Raw genomic sequence first — 19,564 nt, 5'->3', positions numbered from 1 at the left:
CTGGTTGGTTTGATGCTGGGATAACGGGGCTGATAGTTTGGCCTTAGATGGCAGAGAAGCCATGCAGTTAGGATCCCTGGCCAGAGATGGTGGCATTGATAAAGTGATTGGGGAAAGGGCAGAAAATCAAAGCCTCTGGAGGCGAGTCTTGGCAGCAGTGAAGACTTTCCCTTCTTATCCCCTTTCCCTTCTTTTCCCTTTAAGATTGATATCATATGCCGCCTAGGCAAATGGACCACCATGGAGAAAGGCATTAACTGTCTGAGAGAATTAGCTGTGTGAAAGATAATTCACAGCAACCCACAGACAATTATAGATCCTGACTAAGTGCCACACACCCGACCTTTATTGTAGAAGGTTGTGCAGAGTGCACCATCGACATATGTCCACTTATTGGCAGTAATTAATACAAGATGACGAGGAAGCAACTGTGGGTGAAGTGGCCAACAAATTGAGGCAGTTAGAAGACAGTGTCTCTTCTCCCCAACAGGCCTCCATCTCAGCTGTGGAAAAGCTGACTCACAAATTGTCCACTACAAAGGACAGACTCAGCTTTCTACGTACAGGAGCCTGTGTTGGAGCCGTTAGGAGAAGACGCCCTTTTGCGAGATCAGTTCTAGAGAAACAGAACACCTCACAGGGTAACTTGTGCTTTTTCCTGCGTGACCAAAGGGAAGATATGAGGAAATGGGATGGAAAATCTACTGCTGACCTAGGGTCATGAGTACATGAGTTAAAAAAGAAAGTGCCCAAGAGAAAAGTTACTCTGGTTTCCAGTGGGCAGTTCTCCAGACAGGGAAGGTGGAATTGCTGTCCCTCCATACCAACTTGAATAAAAAGAATTAGAGGGGCCCTGCCTCCAGCCAGGTGGAGCAGAGGGATAACCAAGTTTATTGGACTGTGTGGATTTGATGGCCTGGCATGTCAGATGCACAAGAGTATAAAGCTTCCGTAGACACTGGGGCACAGTGTACCATAATGTCATTGAATCATAAAGGAGCAGAGTCAATCAGTATTTGTGGAGTGACAGGGGGATCTCAAGAGATATTTGTACTAGAGGCCGAAGTGAGCCTCACTGGAAATGAATGGGAAAAACACCCTATAGTAACCGGCCCAGATGTTCCTTGCATCCTTGGTATAGACGACCTCAAGAGAGGGTATTTTAAGGACCCAAAAGGGTATCGGTGGGCTTTTGCTATAGCAGCTGTAGAGGCTGAGGACGTTAAACAGCTGTCTACCTTGCCTGGCCTCTCAGAGGACCTTTCTGTTGTAGGGTTGCTTAAGGTTGAAGAACAACAGGTGCCAATTGCTACCACAACAGTGCACTGACGACAATATCGCACCGACAGAGACTCCCTGATCCCCATTCAAAAACTGATTCGACAACTAGAGAATCAAGGAGTGATCAGTAAAACTCATTCACCCTTTAACAGTCCAATGTGGCCAGTGTGAAAGCCTGATAGAGAATGGAGACCGACAGTAGACTATCGTGGCCTAAATGAAATTACAAGGCCGTTAAGTGCTGCAATGCCAGACATGCCTGAACTTCAGTATTAACTGGAGTCGAAGGCAGCCAAGTGGTATGCCATAACTGACACTGCTAATGCTTTTTTCTCCATCCCTTTGGCAGCAGTGCGGGCCACAGTTTGCTTTTACCTGGAGGGGTATCCAGTATACCTGGAATCGATTACTCCAGGGGTGGAAGCATAGCCCTACCATCTGCCATGGGCTAATCCAGACTGCACTGGAACAGGGTAAAGCTCTGGAACACCTGCAATACATTGATGACATCATTGTATGGGGTGACACAGCAGCAGAAATCTTTGAGAAAGGTGAGAGAATAAATGAAATTGTTTTGAAAGCTGGTTTGGCCATAAAGAGAGTTAAGGTCAAGGGAGATACAGTTTTTAGGAATTAAATGGCATGATGGGGGTTGGCAGATCCCTATAGAGGCGATTAACAAAATAACAGCAATGTCCCCATCAACTAGCAAAAAGGAAACACAAGCTTTCTTGGGCGCTGTGGGTTTTTGGAGAATGCACATTCCAAATTATAGTCACAGAGTGAGCCCTCTCTATCAAGTGACCTGGAAGAAGAATGATTTTGAATGGGGCCCTGAAAAACGACAAGCATTTGAATAAATTAACGAAAAAATTGTTCATGCAGTAGCCCTTGGACCAGTCCAGTCAGGACAAGATATTAAATATGTGCTCTACACCGCAGCTGGAGACAATGGTCCTCCCTGGAGCCTCTGGCAAAAGGCACCAGGTGAGACTCCGGGTCAACCCTTACATTTCTGGAGCCGAGGATATAAAGGCTCTGAGGCCAACTATACTCCAACTGAGAAAGAAATATTAGCAGCATATGAAGGAGCTCGAGCTGCTTCAGAGGTGATCGGTACTGAAGCACAGCTCCTCCTAGCACCCCGACTGCCAGTACTTGGCTGGATGTTCAAGGGAAAGGTTTCTGCTACTCACCATGCAACCGATGCTACCTGGAGTAAGTGGATTGCATTAATCACACAGCAGGCTCCAATAGGTAACTCCAGTCACCCAGGAATCTAGGAAGTAATCATGGACCGGCCAGAAGGCGAAGATTTCACAGTGTCACCAGAAGAACAGGAGGTGACACGTGCTGAAGAAGCCCCACCATATAATGAACTACCGGAGAATGAAAAGCAGTGTGCCCTGTTCACTGACAGATCCTGTCGTCTTGTAGGAAAACATCGTAAGTGAAAAGAAGCAGTATGGAGTCCTATATGACAAATCATAGAGGCTGATGAGGGACAAGGTGAGTCAACTCAGTTTGCAGAGGTAAGAGCCGTACAGCTGGCCTTAAACATCGCTGAATGGGAAAAGCGGCCAGTACTTTATCTTTACGCTGACTCATGGAAGGTGTCCAATGCCTTGTGGGGGTGGTTAAAACAGTGGAAGCCGACTAACCAGCAACGCAGAGGCAAGCCCATTTGGGCTGCCTCATTGTGGCAAGATATTGCTGCCTGGTTAGAGAAGTTGCCTGTTAAAGTGCGTGATGTGGATGCTCATGTCCCTAAGAGTCGGTCCACTGAGGAACACCAAAGCAACCAGCAGATGGGCCTGCCAAGATTGAAGTGGTTGAGGTGGATTTGGACTGGCAACATAAGGGTGAACTGTTTCTAGCTCAGTAGGCCCATGATGCTTCAGGTCATCAAGGAAGAGATGCAACATACAGATGGGTTCGCGACCGAGGGGTGGATTTAACCATGGACACTATTGTACAGGTTATCCACAACTGTGAAACATGCGCTGCAATCAAACAAGCCAAATGGTTAAAGCCTTTGTGGTACGGGGGGTGGTGGTTGAAATATAAATATGGGGAGGGCTGGCAGATTGACTATATCACACTCCCTCAACCCCGCCAGGGCAAACGCTATGTGCTTACAATGGTGGAGGCAACCACCGGATGGTGGGAAACCTATCCTGTGCCTCATGGCACTGCCCGGAACACTATCCTGGGCCTTGAAAAGCAAGTTCTGTGGTGACACGGCACTCCAGAAAGAACTGAATCAGACAATGGCACTCATTTTAAAAACAGCCTCATAAACAACTGGGCCAAGGAACATGCCATTGAGTGGGTATATCCCATCCCCTATCATGCACCAGCCTCTGGGAAGATCAAACGATATAATGGATTGTTAAAAGCTACCCTGAAAGCAATGGGAGGTAGAACTTTCCAAAACTGGATAAACATTTGGCACAAGCCACCTGGTTAGTTAACACCAGGGGATCAATCAATCGAGCTGGCCCTGCTCAGTCAGACCTTTTACATACAGTAGAAGGAGATAAAGTCTAAAAGTCTAAAGTTTTTTACATAAAGTAGAATGGTGATGCTGATGGATAGTGAAGTCCAATGTGTACCTGAAGGAGAGCTGATTCTTGGTGAGAATACTCAATCTTGAACTGTATGACGTTCATTGCTACATAATAATAACAGTGTTCAGTAAGTGCCATCCAGATTAATGCAGTGGTGATGAAACCCGAGCTAGCTTCATTGAGTGGCTTCCAGCAACTTCTTCAAGATTGACATCTCTAACCTGCAATCCTTGGACACGAACCGCACCAAGTACATGCCATCTCTCCTGCCCAGAAAGACTGCTATAACAGATGGAGAACTACAGTTATAAACTAAATGAACTCAGTGAAATTTCTGTGTAAGAAAATGAATCATAACATAGTAGTAGTATATATGTCTGTATATGTGTATACATATATATTTGAAGACGGGAAAAGGCAACAGTGATTCGAGCAGGATGTAAATGGTATGAAATAAGGGGTGGAATGTCCTGGTTTTGGTTAAAACAGAACCGATTCTCTTTTAGTGAATCTTCCTTACAGCTAAGTTCTTCTAAGAAACTGCATTGTTCTGAAGTTGGCTGCATATCTTACAGACACTGTCCGCTCCAAAGCTGTTAACACCTAATGTTTATATTTACACTGAGCTAACGGTAGGAATGGAAGGCAGAAATAGGCCCCTGTTTAGAATTATTACCATAGCAACCAAGGTCACCGATAGACCTCTTAGGTCCTGCAAGTGAGGAGTCGTAAAGGGTTGCACTTGCAGGGAGGGGCGGACAGAACAGGGGATCCGATATTGACCAATGTGGTATTCCTTGCCATACACGTCCTACTCAGTTTAAAGCTGGGGGAATCACAAGGGTCTCACTCTCTTCGTCCATGGGCGGCTTCTGAAGAGGACCCTGCTCCTTGTTCTGCCTGCGATCCTGATCCAGATCCCGATCCATGCATTCCTAAATCCAGTTCCCGTCTACTGCTGAGACCAGTCCAGGACTTCCTGGCGCTGCCTGGCAGCAGCTAGCAGGATGCCAGTACCCGTGGCACCCAACTCCGAGAAACTCAGTATCAGTTTTGTATATTTTGTTTTAGTTCACTTACTATTAATATTATTAGTCTTATTAGTAAAGCTGCTATAATTTTCAATTTTGCAAGTCTCTCTCCCTTTTCCTTCTTTTTCCCTTCCCCTGGTGGGAGAGCGGGGGTAAATAGAGAGTATCTGCCACTCTGTTTATTGCCACCCTAAAGGGTGACAGTAACAATCCCTGGAGGTATTTAAAACACATGTAGGTGTGGCGCTTAGGGACGTGGTTTAGTGGTGGACTTGGCAGCGTTAGGTTTACGGTTGGACTCAATCTTAAATGTCTTTTCCAACCTAAATGAGTCTTTGATTATTTATGCTTCATTAGCAGCAATTATGCAGCAGAACCATGAGTATGCACATTTTTTAAATGAAATGCCTAAACTATTACTCCACATATGAATGAGAGCAGTATCACTCATTTTAAGACAAAAAAAGCCAACATTCTTGTGAACTAAAAATGATTTTCAAACCCATGCAGTGTCTCTCATACGATGACAGTTACAAACCATAAACAGAATTAGCCTAAACCTCTAACTGGTGACTTTGGTTCCACTGTTTCATTATATAAGTTGTACCCTCTAAAACAGCTGTTGGAGCAGAAGCTTCAAGAAGGATGCTAATCTTTGTGCAGGTTTTTGAAACAGTGCAGAAGAAATTAAACAGGAAGGAAGGAAGGACGATACTTAAATACATTAATTTCTTCTAGGATGCTGATCAGTATCACCTAAGAATACCAGAGTGGGAATAATGTTTCAGGTAATGGAGACAGATGAGGAATCATTTAAGGACAGATAGGTTTAGGAAACTGCAGGACACCCTTAATATGAGTCAAAAATACAGGATGGTACCAATAACAACATCAATATGCACACTGCTGCAATATGTTTGGAAGACTGAGGACTTTCAACTTCAAATGAAGATGAGCAGGTCGAAAGCCTATGGGTAAGAATCAGAGACAGAGGCAACAAAGGGAACCTGGTCGTGGGTGTCTACTACAGGCCGCCTGATCAAGGGGAGCCTACTGACGAAGCGTTCTTCCTCCAGCTCCAGGAGGCTTCACGCTCACAGGCTCTTGTCCTGCTGGGGGACTTCAACCACCCCGACATCTGCTGGAAAAGTAGCACAGCGAGCTGTAGGCAATGCAGGAGATTCCTAGAATGCATTGAGGATAACTTCTTGAGCCAGGTAATTGACACCCCTACCCGAGGGGATGCAATACTGGACCTGATGGTCACCAATGCAAGTGAACTCCTCAGTGATGTCAAGACTGGAGGCAGCCTGGGCTGCAGTGATCACTCACTAGTGGAGTTCACACTCCTGAGGGATATGGGAAAGGCGAGGAGTATAGTCAGGACCCTAAATTTTAGGAAAGCCAACTTCCAGCTCTTCAAGGAGCTAGTCAGTAGGACCCCCTGGGAAACGGTCCTCAGGGACAGGGGAGCAGAACAGAGCTGGCAGATCTTTAAGAACACTTTCCAGAGAACGCAGGAGCTCTCAGTGCCCAGGTGTAAGAAGTCAGGCAAGGAAGGCAAGCGACCGGCATGGCTGAGTCCAGACCTGCTGGTCAAACTAAAGGGCAAGAGGGAACTGCACAGGCAGTGGAAACAGGCACAGGTATCCTGGGAAGAGTATAGGGATGCTGCCCGGTTGTGTAAGGAGGGGGTCAGGAGGGCCAAGGCACAGCTGGAGCTGAACTTGGCTAGAGATGCAAGGAATAACAAGAAGGGCTTCTAGAGGTATGTCAGCCAGAAAAGGAAGGTTAAAGAAAGCGTACCCCCCCGATGAGCAAGAATGGCAACCTCGTATCAACAGATGAGGAGAAGGCTGAGGTATGCAACAACATTTTTGCCTCAGCCTTCACTGGCAACCTGTCTCCTCGCCCCTCCCCAGTTCATGGACTGCAAGATGGGGACCAGAGGGGCGAAGCCCCTCCCACTGTAAGGGAAGACCAGGTTCGGGACTACCTGAGGAACCTGAACATACATAAGTCTATGGGACCTGATGAGATGCATCCCAGACACCTGATGTCATTGCCAAGCCACTCTCCATGATATTTCAAAAGTCATGGCAGTCAGGCGAAGTCCCTGGTGACTGGAAGAAGGGAAACATTACACCCATTTTTGAAAAGAGTAGGAAGGAGGACCCTGGGAACTACCGACCTGTCAGCCTCACCCCTGTGCCTGAGAAGATCATGGAGCAGATCCTCCTAGAAGCTATGCTAAGGCACATGGAGGCCAGGGAGGTGATTTGAAATAGCCAGCATGGCTTCACCAAGGGAAAGTCCTGCCTGACCAACCTAGTGGCTTACTATGATGGAGTGACTGCATCAGTGGACAAGGGAAGAGCTATGGACGTGATCTATCTGGACTTCTGTAAAGCCTTTGACACAGTCCCTTACAACATCCTTCTCTCTAAATTGGAGAAATATGGATTTGATGGGTGGCCTGTTCGGTGGCTAAGGAATTGGTTGGAAGGTTGTAGCCAGAGGGTAGTGGTCAACGGCTCAATGTCCAAATGGACGCCGGTGACAAGTGGTGTCCCTCAGGGGTCCGTAACATTTTCATCAGTGACTTAGCGAGATCAAGTGCACCCTCAGCAAGTTTGCAGATGACACCAAGCTGAGTGGTGCAGTTGACACACCAGAAGGACGGGATGCCATCCAGAGGGACCTGGACAAGCTGGAGAAGTGGGCCTGTCTGAACCTCATGAGGTTCAACAAGGCCAAGTGCAGGGTCCTGCATTTGGGTTGGGGCACCCCCTGGTATCAATACAGGCTGGGGGATGAAGGGATTGAGAGCAGCCCTGCCAAGAAGGACTTGGGGGTACTGGTGGATGAAAAGCTGGACATGAGCCACCAATGGGTGCTCGCAGCCCAGAAGGGCAACCGTATCCTGGGCTGCATCAAGAGAAGCGTGGCCAGCAGGTCGAGGGAGGGGATTCTGCCCCTCTACTCCGCTCTGGTGAGGCCCCACCTGGAGTACTGCATCCAGCTCTGGAGCCCCTAGCACAATAAGGACATGGACCTGTTGGAGCACGGCCAGAGGAGGGCCAGAAAGATGATCTCCTATGAGGAAAGGCTCAGACACTTGGGGCTGTTCAGCCTGGAGAAGAGAAGGCTCCAGGGAGACCTTATAACAGCCTTTCAGTACCTGAAGGGTGGCTATAGGAGATGGGGAAAATCTTTTTAGCAAGGCCTGTTGTGATAGTGTCCTGGGTTCAGCTGGGATAGAGTTAATTTTCACAACAAGCTGGTTGGGCTGACCCAAACAGCCAATCAAAGGGGATATTCTATACCATGTGATGTCATGCTCAGTATTGAAGTGGGGACCTGGCTGAAGGAGAGGCTTTTGCTACTCAGGAGCAAGCTGAGCATTGGGTGGTGAGAACACTGCATGTTGTATATGCTTTTTTTCTACTATTATTGGTTGTTTTCTTCTCCCTTTGCCATTCTGTTAAACTGTTCTCATCCCAACCCACGAGTTTTTGCCTTTTATCCTTCTGTTTTTTCTCGCCCTCCCACTGGGGAGGGGGAAGGAATGAGGGAGTAACTGCGTGGTTCTTTGTTGCAAATTGAGGCAAAACCACAACAGATAGTTTACAGCCATTACCCCTTGTCTTAAGGGAGGGTAGATTTAGACTGGATACAAGGAAGAAATTTTTACCATGAGGGTGGTGAAACACTGTAGCAGATTGCTCAGAGAGGTAGTGGAGGCCCCATCCCTGGAAACATTCAAGGCCAGGTTGGACAGGGCTCTGAGCCTCCTTGTCTAGTTGAAGATATCCCTGCTCACTGCAGGGGGGTTGGGCTAGATGACCTCTAAAGGCCCCTTCCAACCCAAAGCATTCTATGATTCTATAAATAACATGGGGTTAGTGACATTAAGCCAAATTTTTTTGAAGTAGGATTTACTATTTCCACAATTCTCCCTGAATATGGCACAGCAGCCTGTTGATGTTAAGAAAGGCTTACAGAGGCAAAAAGGGAACTGAGCAGAAACAGCAGGAGCTAGCTCCTATGCTTTCTGAAGTGAAAACATTGTTAGGCTAAGTCAAACACCCTGTCAAAGATATCAAGTAAAAGCACACTAATGCAGCATTTTAATATCCTGAAGAACTGTGTCAATTTAACTATTATGTTTAAACAAATTTTTTGGAGGTGGATAGCATTGCCACTGGAGCAAGTTAATAGGTCTAGGGAAGGGACAGCAATTAAAGTGGACACCAGCAAAACCAGTGTTCACCCACTATTTTGCAAAACAAGAATCTGAAAGAAACACCCAGGAAAGGCAGTGCATGGACATCTTGTGATCTACCTTCAAAAGAGTCACCACAGCTAAATCCTCACTGATTTAGCATATAGGAGGACAACATCCACAGATCAGTTAGTTCTTGTTCTTTGAACACAGAAAGGCTACCATGTATAGAGGAAAACCAGAAATCAAACAGGGACTGAATTTTACTTACTGTAGTCAAAGGGGTTGGTGTAGGTATAGGAAGCAACCCTGCACCAGGCATCAGGCTTGTCATAGTAGGAGCAGGCGCCAACAGAGAAAGGGCTTTGGCTTCATCTGGGATTTTACCTGAAGAAGTAGATGAAAGCATTACACAGAGTTGGAACACTACACAAATGTTATTCTTTCTATGATTTTACAATTACCCTTGCATTTAAAAAAGTAATAAATAAGAATGAATCTATCTACCAGATCCTTACAAAGAAACAAATATGAACTTAAGTATTTCCTTTTACCCTGCTCTACTAGGAAAAACAAAAGTGAGCAAAATTTCAAAGACTAGCAATCTCATTAATGGATTATTATTTTTAAAACTGAATAATGTACACAATTATTTAACACTTTGAGCTATGGGTCACCTGTACTGGAAACTTAATGTTCATGAACCAAACGATATCAAGCATGGACGCTTTCCCAGGGCGGTGTTTTCACGGTGATCGAAAGTTGTTTTACACATGACAACCGTTCGTGTTGGCTGCATCACTAATAGCACACAGAACATCAGATACAGAAAAGAAGAACATTTTTTAAAGTTTAATCCCCAGAAATGGCAAATAACCAAATCAGTTAAAAAAAAAAAAAAAACACAAAACAAAAAAAACCCAGAAGAATAAACCCCAAAAACCCAAAAAAAACCCAAAGTATGTGCTAACTTAGTGTGCTTTTCCCTCCTCTGATATTACCTACTTTTGTTGTAAAAATAAATAAAAGTAAAATAAAAACTACTGTGACTCCACACAAGACATACTACAAGTTAAGTTGAGAGAAGAGGAGGAGAGGGCAGAAAAATTCAGATTTGTACTGTCTTACGTTCTAGGTCACCTCAGTTTATCTGAAATGTTGGTAAATTAGCTTTAAATTTACTGAGAGTGAAGAAAAATCATAACTGATCAGCTAAACAAGCTATATTTTCCTAAAATATGTATTTCCTACTATTCTAACCATATTATATTCCCCATCATGCTAAAAGTTTAAGTAATATCTAATCTGAACTAAATGCAGGTTTCATTCATAGTTACAATTAGACTGCTAAATGAACCCCCCAAAGCAAATCTTAAAAAAAATCAAGACATAATAGTTAATTACAAAAAAACCCACACCCAAAAAGAAGACACTGCAAACCTGTTCTACAGATCTGCAGTAATGACTAGGTTACAGTTGGATATGACCAAAGGACCAAACCAATCTAAATACTTAAGTGTTTTCATATGATTGATGAACCAGACCTTATCCTGAATGGCCAGCATCTCAACTGGATACTCATACAGGTTTCTACAGGATCAACAGAGACAGCTCAATGGCAGAAAGGGCTCCTAAAGTGGTGCATGTGCATTCTAATTTAGATCCTTGGTCAGTAACGTACATAAGCATATGCCTAATTAAGTATGCACTTACTTTCATACAGTCAATTCAATATACACTTAACCAGATAAACTTAAGAAATGCTTAGGGCATTTAGCCCTTTTAAATAGGAACCGAGTTTATACACATAACTAAACAGACAGGGAGTCAAGTTCAGAAAGGTACTTAAATACAATTCTAAACTTTAAGCATATGGGTCATCTTACTGAAATAATTGGAATTACTCATTTGCTCAAACGTTGCTTAAGGAATAAACTGAACGCTTTCAGTTAACTATTATAGCATTTCAAAAAATGAATAACATGCATATCTAAATTATAAAGTCAGCAGCATTATTTCCAGAATACTTTGGTCCCTCAATGTAACATTTTATTTTAAACACAAAATCTAGTTGGTCAGTTCCATGCCACAAAGATCTGCTCATTTATTTTATTCAAGAATGAGGAAGGGTCTATCTCTACAGACAGAACCCTGAAAATTTGACAGTATTTTCAGAGACATTGTCTTTTCAAAAGATTCCTCTCTAGTTTTTAAGATCAGGTCAAACTTTTTAACAATTCTATAGAAAATAAACTGTTATAGGGTGTTATAGGTGGGGAGAAAAAAAAAAAGAAAACCTGAAATATCTTGCAAATTTACTTCCCTGTTCTTTAGACAGTTTTGAAAACTAAATTAATATGAGGCCAAAACAGGGTAGGTTTAGGCTGGATATAAGGAAGAAATTCTTTACAATGAGGGTGGTGAAACACTGGAACGGGTTGCCCAGAGAGGTAGTGGAGGCCCCATCGCTGGAAACATTCAAGACCAGGTTGGACAGGGCTCTGAGCAACCTGATCTAGTTAGTGGTGTCCCTGCTCCCTGCGGGGGGGTTGGACTAGATGACCTCTAGGGGTCCCTTCCGACCCAAAACATTCTATGATTCTATGATTCTATGAAATAACCTCACAAGTTACAGCTTTTAAGTTTTGCAGTGTTATCTCCATTAATTTCTTTATAAAAGGAAGATGAGCCCACAAATATACAACAAAACATGTGGGTAATGACATAACCAATTAGGACACTTTAAGAATAACTGTTTCAGTTTTTAAACTCATGGTATTTAAAAGCTGAATGGAAATGAGGTAAAGATATGCATTTTCTAATAAGGGAAACAGACTAAATATGCCACATCTATACCACATCCTTAGAAATATTCATTAGAAGCTTATGAGTGTTAAAAAAGTAAATTACAGATCCTATGATCATTTATTTATTCTTCACTTTGCAAAGGAATCTGGAATCAAATGTAGATTAGCGCTGCATTGCCTACAGATACCTTATTCTTCTTCAGAAATGTAGTTGTCCTAAACATCAGTTATGACTTACTTTTTTGTATCAAAGTGCTTAAGAGCCCTAATCAACCTAGTCCATACCATTTTGCTAAATGCTGAACAGAAGTATGCATTAAACAGGTACTAATCACAATATTTTTATCCCCCTCCATGTGCTCAGAAGAAATTAATTTCCTACTCTTTTTACTGAAACTACATGGTTAATCCTCCCCTTCCCCCCAAAACTGCTTCAGCAATAAATGTGTTTCTTTTAAAAATACTTTCTGTTCACATCTACTTGAAACATAATTAAAGGAATTGTTATTTTCCTACTAATTTAAATAAATGGAAAAGTCACACTTACAAATAAAATAATTTGTGTGATCCGATTCATGATTCTTATTGGATTTAGCAGCAGAGATTAAAGAGATTACAACTACTGGTAGTTACCTCAACTGGCACAGCTAAATCCAACAGAGATCACAAAGCAAAGCTCTTCCCAGCTACAGTTCACAGCCTGGTGCATTACCAAAGTGAAACCAGTTGGTCCCAATGCAGCTGGCTGGGAAGAGTAATGCCTGAGGACTAGACACACCACCTGGTCCAGCAGTTCTGTTTCAGGGCTTCCGTTTCACAAGAATGAAGAGCGAGCATCATTTAGGGATGAGAACCTTCTCAATCACTCCAGCATGAACTGCCAGGGATTCTGAGATTGAGGTGTGAATATTTTTTTTTTTTTTTTTAAAAAAAGTCTTCTTGAAATCATCGCCAGTGGAGCATGTAAAAGTGCAATACACACACAGAGAACTTTTCAATCTTCCCACAAATAACAATGTTAAAAGACAATGTGCCTCACATAAAACATTCCAACCAAAACCTCAGGCTGCATTTGTACTTATGAGTGGCAAGTAGTTTTTTCTAAAAGTTACAAAAACAAAAGGATGAAATCTTACTGCCACTGACCTCACAGGAGCAAGGTTTCATCAGAAGCAAACAAATATTTCATGACATTCAATATTCATGAAAGTTCAATATCAGAAATAATTATTTTAAACTCTTCATATTAGACATAAATAGAAAGCCTTATTTTAAACAAACCATGCAACCTAAAATAAAACTACTCTGCTGAGAAGAGGAAAAATAGCAGAGCAAGATCATGATTTTACTTTGTAAAGTTAATTTCTCCAGAAAGTAAGAGTTTCAACTGTCGTCTTCCAAGATAAGCTCATAAAGCATAACACATGAAAGAACACATCTTAAAACTGATATTTTTTTCACTATTCCAGTCTGACACAATGTGCTCATCTGTTGAATTTAGATGCTTAAATGTATCCATAATTCACAGCATAAAACTTAGTTAATCATATTCTAAATTCTGTGTATACCATCCACAAGCAGCTTCAGGTCAACTTCAAAATGAAACACTGTGAACCCTTTACAAAACATTGTTTTTTTCAGAACTGAATTACCAGTTCACAAGTACAAAGGAAAGAGATTTAACAGAACAAAACACAAAAAAGGGAAAAAATAAAATAAAAGAAACAAAGGAAAGAAAGCAAAATAAAATAAAAACAGAGACAGGGCGTCCATCTTCAGCAGGCCAGACTTCGATCTCATTTCCCCCATGAAGGTTTCACTTGGCGGCAGCTTTAGTGGCATGGCAAACAATGCCTAACTCAGGCAAGTGTAACAGGTCTGCCTTGGCCAGTCTAGTCATCTAATAATGCACAAATATCACACAGAGAAAACATACAAAACCAAATTAATAGTCAAAATCCATCTACTAGACAATGTGGACATAAAATTTAGAATGATTAGGGTGGCATCTTTGTTTATCTTTCAACCTTTGTGTTCTCAAAGTATAAAGTTTAAAGAAAAACCTACTGATACACACAAGAGTCATATTTTGACAACTCAATGTTACTTCATTTACAATTACATTTTTGTTAAATTATTTATTAAATGTCACAAAATTAACATTGTCTTCATTGTTTAGTGATTCCCTCCTCATACTCCCTTGATTTACCACTGTTTAAATACACTCCAAATTTCAGATTTTATTCTGTTTTTTAAAACCAAGTTTTCAGAGTTCCTTTTTACACCTCCTCTATGTTCGATTTGGCACTTGAAAGGTTTTATTACTGGCACTGTTGACCATGGATATAATTTAACCTTCCAGTAGAATATAGCCATTGCTACTTTTAAAGCCCGTGATACAGTCCACTGACTCCATTAACAATGATACATAGTGAATAAGAAATGTTGCACTGTGGTCTCCAAAGTCATGCTTATTCCACAGAATAAATTCCTCAGAAAGTTAAAACTATATGAATTCACATCTTTAGAAATTAAAATTAGCGATTCTGTTGGAAAATTACATGGAAACAGCATTCCGACTTTAAAAAAAAAAAAAAAATTGACCTCACAACCCAATCACTTATTCACCTAAAATAAATCTCTGTGTAGTCCAGAATGATCTGGAACAGTGACAATTTTTCCATAATACATTTTCTCAGAAATGCATAATAAGTCAGCTACAAAGAAGGTTGGAACACGATTTCTCAGAACTTTGATTCTATTCTCCTTCCACTCATTGTCTACCATCAAGAGACACAGGAAAATGTAGCTTTACCTGCCTGTTGCCTTATCATGTCAGGCAGTGATCTCATCACAAGAAAAACACAAAGAAGTGTTGTTCATTCATTAGGTAGCAATCTTTCCTCTCTGGCAGTACTGAACCAGTGTTAAGGTCTTTTCAATGAAACGTAAAACTAAGATCTTGAAGAATTTGGAGTCAATTATTTAAAGGCAATTTTTTAAGAATGACGACTCTGGTCTGATACATTTTTCCTACCTAAAGCCTCTACAAAGCTTCAAATGGATACAGCAATATCCTCTTTGTGGTTTAAGAACAAGTTCCAAAAATAAAACCAAAAAGCTCCCAAAACAAAGCATAAAAGCAACTAAAAAATCTAGGTTTCACAAAGACTTCTTAATATGCCCATATTGACAAGGCTACAAGAACAGACAGTATATCGTAGGTCATTTTAGAATCTATGAAATTTTGGAGATTTGTCAGAGTTTGCTAGGAACACCCCAGACCATTATTACAGCAGCACTAATCTCATACTATCCAGATCATGATGTGGCAAACATGCCAAAAAATGGTACTCTGGGACCACTGTTAACAAACTCCAATGAGAAAACAGTATTTTTTGAACCAAAACCTGACTCCTGCAGTTAGAAAAGTCCTGTTAATAGGAGATATTTCTGGACTTGCAGTTTATGGATCATTCTAAATATTGTTCATGGCAAAAGAGCTACCACGTTCAAAGTGAAGTTAGCTTCACTCCACCAGCTAGAATGTTTCCACTCCAAAGAGGCAAATCGTCCAGACCCAAATAGGCAGATGCTCAATTCCCACAACGATCCCAACGAAGTCAAGGGGGCTCTGCCAAACTACAGCATTCTGCCTACAATAGAGCCATGCTTCACAGAACTGTATTCAGATCTGGGATAGTATACTAACAACAAGAACTACCTTGTATTCTGTATAAGCATGACCTCATAGTTAGTTAAAAGAACATTTGTAAATGTAGTCTTCACCAAGCAGTTTATTAAGAGTTATAAAAATATTTTACACTAGAAGCATTCTGTACACCTAATTGAATTTTTAAAGAGCTATCTAAAAATCAAAAAGGAGCACCAGTATGCATAAGAAAGCCTTTTTATTACATACAAAGTAATATTTTTCACAAGAAAAAGAAAGGAAAAAGAATTTTTTTTTATTAAACTAGCAGGTAAACATTTATATTCAAACAGTAATTATTATCACAAATGCAAAATATTTTAGACTAGATGAATCTAAAATGATCAAATGCATATATCACGTCTACAAGACAAAAATGTGATTCGGTCTAAAAAAAATGGAAAAATAATTAGTATCATTAAAACAAAACAAACCACAAAAAACCACACACACCCCACACCAAGGGCGATACTTTAAGATCCAAACTGCAGCATTATCATTGTCAGGAAATTACCTAATCTTTTCAGCGCTCCATTGACTTCAGCAAGAACTTTGTGTAGGAATAAGCTTGCCAACACAAACCACATTGAAGGGAATTATTTTACCTTCTTTTCCCCAAAAATATGTAACAACTATGGAAAATTGAATTATCCTAATTTAAAATCAACTAATTTTTTTCTAATAGTGAATTTCAATTAAATCTATATAATTGTGTTTCTTCATTCAATTTTCAATTTTGTTTCAAGACTTTTTTTTTAAAAAGCAATAAAATAAAATAACCTCCTTACATAGAAAGCTTAAAACAAGAAGCAGACAGGACAAAGACCAACATTACAGAAGAACGTCTAAAATACCAACCTTCTGCACAGGGCACAACTATCAAAGCTCTGTCAATAAAAACCGTGTTAGTTAGATGCTGGGCCACACCAACACTTGATGCTTCACGAAACTTAATATAACATACTTTGGAGGAAAAAGCAAGAGGTGCATTGCTGCAAGATAAAAGGAAAAAAAACAATTAGCCATATTAAATAATTGTATGCATGTATTTTCAACTATTATTTCTTAATTAAAAAAAAAAAATTTTTAGACTTCCTGGAAAAGGTACCCAAAAGACAAGAGTATAGAAATTTACTAATTTGCCTGCTATGTCACTAAAAAAAGCACAGCATAGCGTAGCCTCTCCTCCTTTTTAATGGAAACTTACAGAAGTCAAAATCCCAAATTAACAAGGTGCTGGGTTTTTGTTTTTTTTTACAAATCTTGCTAAACAACATTCACCAGTACATTCCAAATTACTATTGTAATAAGCACATTTACTTGACACATTTGTCAAGTAAATAATTTATAGTTTATCTTTTATCCTCCAAATAATCCTTGTTTAAGAAAGTCAAACAATAAACCCAGTCATTTTTAGTGGGTCCTTCAGCCCATATTAACTGATACTCTTTCTCAGGCCTTCAGGAAAGAAGTTTTGTTAATTCATATTAAGATAAAAGCAGTTCTTGAGAGTTCTTTCAAATGTTAGGTCTTAGTTCACTACCGTAACAAAAATTCTTTTTATCATCTGCCTTAGTTTGGCATAATGTAGTACAGGATAACACTGTAGGAGGTAAGAGGAATTCACTATTAGGCTAGAATAAGGAATAAAATTAAAAATATGTATGTTGGGTAATTTGGTTTTCCATTAGAAAGTACACTGACAGAGATATAGAAAGCACAATATGTAAACTTTGTAATCTTGATCAAAACCAAAGAAGTTTGCTTTATAAAAATGTATTCCCTAGTTAAGGTTTATACTCTTTATACAAGCAGTTTATTTCTTCATATAAAGTAAGCACAGGCAAAGCCTTCAAAGACAGAATACAATAGGATATTGCTGAAACATCAGCAAGTTCCATTTGAAAAAAACATCTATCTTCTAGCAAAGCAGTAAATCATGGAAAACACACTGCATGAACTGTTTAATCCCGACCCTCCCTCAACTGAAACACTTGTCAACTTTCTGGAAGTACCAAAAGCAGTTCAATTTTAGCCTAATCCATCTTGTAGTCCCTCAAATTCCAAGCAGGTACTCCCATAGTTGTTGCATGGAATTAATTAGGCTTTAGTATTTAAATACAAACTCAGAAGTTTTAGACACATTATTTCATCATATTAATTGCATAAATGAACCAGGAACTTAGTCTGAGGCTTTTTCCTTTTTTGTTTTCATTGCTAACTCAAAAACATAATTCTGTTCCAGACAGTTCCAGGCTCCATAAATAATCCTTATAAATTTCAACATCTAGAGAGCCAGCTGTGACAAGTGTATTTTTTATATTTCCCCCTGTGTATTTCCTGGATTTCAATCACAAAAGTGTGTGTGTTAAAAAATATCAACATCAGAACACTGCTGCAACAAGGCTCTAAAAAGAGTCTTGGTACAAAGTGTTTTCTGAAGGTTAAGCTAATCGTGCAATTCACTGGAGAAGTGGAGAAATTCTCTTATAAGGAGACCACCTCTGCTAAAAACACATAAATGCTGTATCTACATTAGGGGAGATGATTAAGATCCAAAAGATCTAAAATTCTAAAAGGTTTTACAGTGATTGAGTCCTCTCCTTTTACAAAGTTGGCATCCTAAACTTCCCCAGTAGGCTTCATAAGAAGTATTTCTTAAAACAGAAAAGTCCAATTTTGTTTTAATTCCTTTTGTTCTTACCAACCTGTTGGGGTCGATGTAGCTTGAGAGTTAGTATGACTAGGCCGCTTAAGCAAAACAGTTAGCATAATTGAACAGGCCGCTGGAAAGGACAGCAAAGAATAACAATTGAGAAAGTTCTGATAGTGCACATGGTGTGGGTTAGCAAAAACAAGATGTGTTCAAGGACGTGGAGGCGGTCTGTTGCTATTAGCGGCACGGCAGGGACTCACTTGCGGCTCGGCAGTGTGCGGTGCCGGTCCTGTCCGGGAGAGCGGGTCTGTGGGGTCATGCGGTCTGTTCTGTGTATTCCCCTTATCTGTATCGTTGTTGCTGTTCCCTTTGTTTGCTGTTCTGTTAAACTGCCCTTATCCCGACCCACCAGTTTCTGCCTGTTTCTTTCCATTCTCCTCCACACCGCGGTGGGGGGAGGAGCGGCCACGTGGCGCTTTTGTTGCCAGCGGCAGCCAAAACCAAAACATTAAATTGGCGCCCAACGTGGGGCGGGGATAACAGCAGGGCTGAGCAGCGGGTGTTAAAACAGCTTTCTTACATTTTGTTAAATTTTGTTATAGGCATGTTTCTCTGTTAGTTAACTAGTCGCCAGTAAAAAATTTTCTATCTGTCATCAGATGGCTGTGGTTTTTGAATCCTTACTTGCATTATGTTTTCCCTGTCATGCTGTTCATCATTCTGGGGAAAAAGATCAGGATGATGATTTTGCTATACTGTATGATGTCGACTTATGACATGATAACATCAATGTGCATAAAATTAGAAATGTATTTGCATGTGGCATTGCGGTCATTTCCGTACCTCGGGTCCTATGTCTTAGAATTTGTGAATAATCAAACCCAGTCTGTGGGGAAAACCTAAGGGGATACCTTCCCCCACTCCTTCGCCCCCCCTCTTTCCCTCAGGCTGGTCCCAACTGCTTTTGAGATTTTCGAGTACCCATGGGATGCTCAGGCCAGCACTCTCCTTTTGTTCTGCCTCCTGAATGGGTTTTGGGTCTTGTTTAGGGTTAAGCAAGTAGTTAAGAACATTGTGCAGAGACCTGTCCCGGGGCTGGATAGCTGTGAGTGGCTGGGTGTGTGGGATAGCATAGGAAAGTACCTAGGGCAGTGGGCACCCCTGGTGTTTCTGAAACTCACCCCTGAGGAAGTACAGGATCCGGACAAACTAGTAAAGTATCTGCAAAAAGTGTGCTGCCACCCTGGGAACTCCAGAGAAACACAAATCACCACAATGTGCT

At 41.0% G+C, this 19,564-nt stretch overlaps 1 protein-coding gene across 6 annotated transcripts in view; it reads right to left on the bottom strand.

The window, feature by feature from the left end:
* LOC142365610 (uncharacterized) overlaps positions 1-19,564 on the bottom strand; it is a 103,742-nt gene that overhangs the window by 72,272 nt on the left and 11,906 nt on the right. For 4 of the 6 annotated variants that reach the window (XM_075446538.1, XM_075446540.1, XM_075446541.1 and 1 more), the window contains exons 2-3: positions 16,485-16,618; positions 9,379-9,494 (exon numbers count right to left, since the gene is read on the bottom strand). In XM_075446538.1, coding sequence (XP_075302653.1) covers positions 9,379-9,494; positions 16,485-16,618 — 250 coding nt within the window. Of the gene's footprint in view, positions 1-9,378; positions 9,495-9,784; positions 13,815-16,484; positions 16,619-19,564 lie in introns of those variants that run through there. The other 2 variants (XM_075446542.1, XM_075446543.1) reach the window with 2 other exon arrangements.

Source organism: Opisthocomus hoazin, chromosome W (genome assembly GCF_030867145.1).
Source record: "Opisthocomus hoazin isolate bOpiHoa1 chromosome W, bOpiHoa1.hap1, whole genome shotgun sequence".
NCBI classification, from domain to species: Eukaryota; Metazoa; Chordata; class Aves; order Opisthocomiformes; family Opisthocomidae; genus Opisthocomus; species Opisthocomus hoazin.
The sequence above is the reverse complement of the archived record's forward strand: the minus strand, read 5'-3'. Positions and strand labels throughout refer to the sequence as shown.